The sequence below is a fragment of the Austrofundulus limnaeus genome, unplaced genomic scaffold (assembly GCF_001266775.1).
Source record: "Austrofundulus limnaeus strain Quisiro unplaced genomic scaffold, Austrofundulus_limnaeus-1.0 Scaffold748, whole genome shotgun sequence".
In the NCBI taxonomy this organism is placed as follows: domain Eukaryota; kingdom Metazoa; phylum Chordata; class Actinopteri; order Cyprinodontiformes; family Rivulidae; genus Austrofundulus; species Austrofundulus limnaeus.
The window spans coordinates 22,468-25,939 of record NW_013953150.1 but is presented as its reverse complement, the minus strand read 5'-3'; the positions used below and the strand labels follow the sequence as shown (position 1 = coordinate 25,939).

At 41.6% G+C, this 3,472-nt stretch overlaps 1 protein-coding gene across 2 annotated transcripts in view; it reads right to left on the bottom strand.

Annotated features, from left to right (window-relative positions):
* sugt1 (SGT1 homolog, MIS12 kinetochore complex assembly cochaperone) overlaps positions 1 to 3,472 on the bottom strand; it is a 45,202-nt gene that overhangs the window by 36,540 nt on the left and 5,190 nt on the right. For both annotated transcript variants that reach the window (XM_014028340.1, XM_014028341.1), the window contains exons 7-9: positions 3,024 to 3,043; positions 2,797 to 2,819; positions 2,505 to 2,601 (exon numbers count right to left, since the gene is read on the bottom strand). In XM_014028340.1, the coding sequence (XP_013883794.1) occupies positions 2,505 to 2,601; positions 2,797 to 2,819; positions 3,024 to 3,043 (140 nt within the window). The remainder of the gene's footprint in view (positions 1 to 2,504; positions 2,602 to 2,796; positions 2,820 to 3,023; positions 3,044 to 3,472) is intronic.

Sequence of the window (3,472 nt, the reverse complement as noted above, 5' to 3'; positions counted from 1 at the left end):
ATGAATATAATATACAAGTTTCACTTTTTAAATGGAATTACTGAAATAAATCTACTTTTTCATGATATTCTAATTTTATGACCAGCACCTGTATACTCTAGCTCAGCATTCTCCAACCCCCAGGCAATGGCCCAGGACTAGTCCGTGGGTCGTTTGGTACCGGACTGCATAGAAAGAATAAATAACTTATATTATTTCCATTTCGAGTCTGAACAAGGTTTTATTTTGAAAAATGACCGGATTCTCTTTTTTACATCTGTCTATGACTCCCTCTTGACGCGTCAAGATGCTTGTCTCAGTGAAAACAGACGTCTTTGGAAAGTTTCTTACAAAGGAAAAGGGGCAAAGTTGTTGGCACATGTCAAGGAAGACGCTGCTAATAAGGTTACATACAAGGACAAAGTGGGTGGATTGACTTTATTATTATATTTACAAAATACTAGTTCTTGTGTTGGTAGTAAGCTGTCATTTCATTTTGTTGTATTCATCTGTCATACCTTGCCGGTCCGTGAAAATGTGTGTGACAATAAACTGGTCAGTATTGTGAAAAAGGTTGGGGACCACTGCTGACTGTCCTTCTGGGCCACAGTTTTCATATACGAGACAATTCCCACAAGTCTTTGCAGTTACGTGGCAGGAAGCAATTGGAGCTACGTCACTGGGCGTTACTACCAGTCCCAGCCCTTCTCCACCGATGCGCCTGATGTGGTTCTGCTCAGTTCGGCTTCGACAAAATGGGTCTCCAGGTTCCAACCGCACAGAACCAAGCTCAACCGCAGTTTGTACCTCCTCTCTGATGGTTCCAGGTAGAAGAGAGTACAGCACGCTTATGATGCAAATTATCATCATGAGCTGAAAGTCTGTTTCAACAAATCACCTTCCCAAACTGCGGCGATATGTGCAACGCTGTTGAGGTCAAATTATGTCTCTAGTTGGAAGTATTTCTCAGGAGTGTCTTATCTTATCACTGGAATATACTCTGGTGAACTCTGAGTCAATTTTCTGCTTTAGAATTAGCTTCTGCTAAGTTCTACTGAGGACAAGCCCTTTAGAACGTGCGCAACTAACGTTTCGATTAGCGCTGCCCACCACTGCCTGCTTTTTTCAATGTTTTTCCCAAAATCCCATTTTGGACATTTTTCATTATTTTCTTTTGAACATTTTGTTTACGTTGTACAGTGAACCGCCACTAAACGTTAGAGCTCGCCATTCCTGATTCCTGATCAAAATTTGTGAAACTTAAACAACCAAATTCTAATAAGCCTCCTTTATCGCACTTGAAACACCCCTAATGACTTTTTTTAATTAAACGTACAACTTTTTAGTTGTGTTAAAATTGTTGCTCGAACGTTTGCATTTTACCTAACTGCGGTTCACAGAAACTGTTCAAAACAACAGAAGAGAGGAGGGAGTGAAGGTGTCAGCGTGTCTGTGAAGATTATTATCTGATGTGGCTGCTGAACTGCTCCGAGTATCTTCATCCTGTCCCCCTCAGCCACAGTGGGACCAGAATCAGGGAGGGGGTGTATGTAGTGGTGGTGGAGGTCACACAGCTCCTAACAACTTGTCATTCAGCACTACGGTTCATTGTGGGTGTCAGGTCTGTTCAGAGGAAGATCGTTTTGTAAAAGTGCCACATTGTACTCCATTTTGTCTGAATTAACTATACATTACGGCTATGCAAATTTATTTAAAGCTTCGATTTGAAAACAAATGAATTTAAGAAGTTCTTTGTCGGAGATAAAAGCACAGCAAAAGTTGCTTTTTAGCAAAACTTATTATCTAAACCTTATTATTCATTTCCAGTTGAATTTCTGAGCATACTGTAGGTATACAGCTGCTGCATGTTCAGTCACCAGAGAAAAGAAATGAAACCGCTGCCTTTCATCTTTAATTTCTTTTGTATGTACTGACCTAGTAAAAAATATATGAATTTATCTGTACTCCGCACCACATAGACAGCTTAATGAGTGTTATTTGGAGCAAGTGAACTATTTCTTTTGAAATGGGGTAAACTCAGTTTGTTATTTTATTAGGAAAGACAAAGCTGCTCCCAGGGGTGCCCTGAAGTTACCCCTCAGAGAGGGGAGGATGGGGTGACAAGTGGCAAGACGGAAAGGAAGAGAAGGAAAACACACACACACACACACACACACACACACACACACAAAAAGAGGGCTGTCCCTGAAGGGGGCTCTGCGGCTGATCCAAGAACAGTTATGCCTTCCATCTACAGACAATTAGGAGGTTGGAGAAACTGGGAAGGGTAAATTGTTCTTAGATCTGTACTTTGGGGGCAATGTTAACAAGGCACCACTGGAGGGATGTTTGGGTCTGTGGGGAGGAATGTGTCTGTGTGTGTGTGGGTGTCTACAGGCGTACGAGACCCTTCTAATGGGGCCCCTCGAGGAAACACCCCAGAGCTAACATGTCTTTGTTGCACACATGTGGAGGGAAAACAGACTGTCTTCACCTCAGTGCTGCATTCCAGGGTGGTTTCGTACCTCTCTTTCTGTGAAGCTGACACACACGCCATCCTTGGGAACATTTTTTGCCATAACTGTGACAATGACTTGAGATTCTGTTTGATACCAGTCGCGTCTGAAAAACAACAAATAAACACAACACATGATTAAATAATCTAAATTACTTATTTTATTCCTATTAATTTGACACCTTAAATATTAATGCAACCCAGAATACAAAATATGTTTATGTCTTTATAATAACAGGAAATATTTTAGAAGTGCTTAGGCTTGGTTCATTAAAGGACATATTCACACTTGATGTACTTACTTTGCAGGCGGAGGTGCTGGTGTCTGCAGGGTTGTTCAGCAGCAGAGGTGGGATGACAATTAAAGAAGAAGAAGTGGCGAGAGATGTGTGAAATAAAAAGCAGACAAACGAGAATAAAGAAAACATTAAAAGGAAGCCTGATGAGGCTTTCTTTTATAAAGTCAAAGCACAGGACGTGTGATGCTGAGAGCAACAGTGCCCCCAAGTGGCCTTACAAAGAAACCCACCGTGCTGTTTTGTGTCTGATCTGAGGAGGAAGAAGAAAAGAAACTATTTAAATTCTCTTTAATTGGCCTCAAAAAGTAAAGACTTCCAGCATATATTTGATGCAAAGAGCTATAAATTTTAGGACTCGGTGACAGGGGGAAACATGCTTCAGCACTGACACACACACAAACCTGACACACATCCCTGCTGTTGCCACCAGTTTGTTTACTGGTCCATCCACGCCCATTAAAAGCCCTGTGAGACCATGCAAGCATGAGTGCCGTTTACCAGCATGCTATCATCCATTATTCACTGCCTTCATTACATAAAGCAGGCACAGAGATGGAATGATAAGAGGCGTGTTAATGTTGTCTTAATGAGGTCGCATCTGAAATGAAAATCTGCGTGTGTGTGTGTGTGTGTGTGTGTGTGTGTGTGTGTGTGTGTGTGTGTGTGTGTGTGTGTGTGT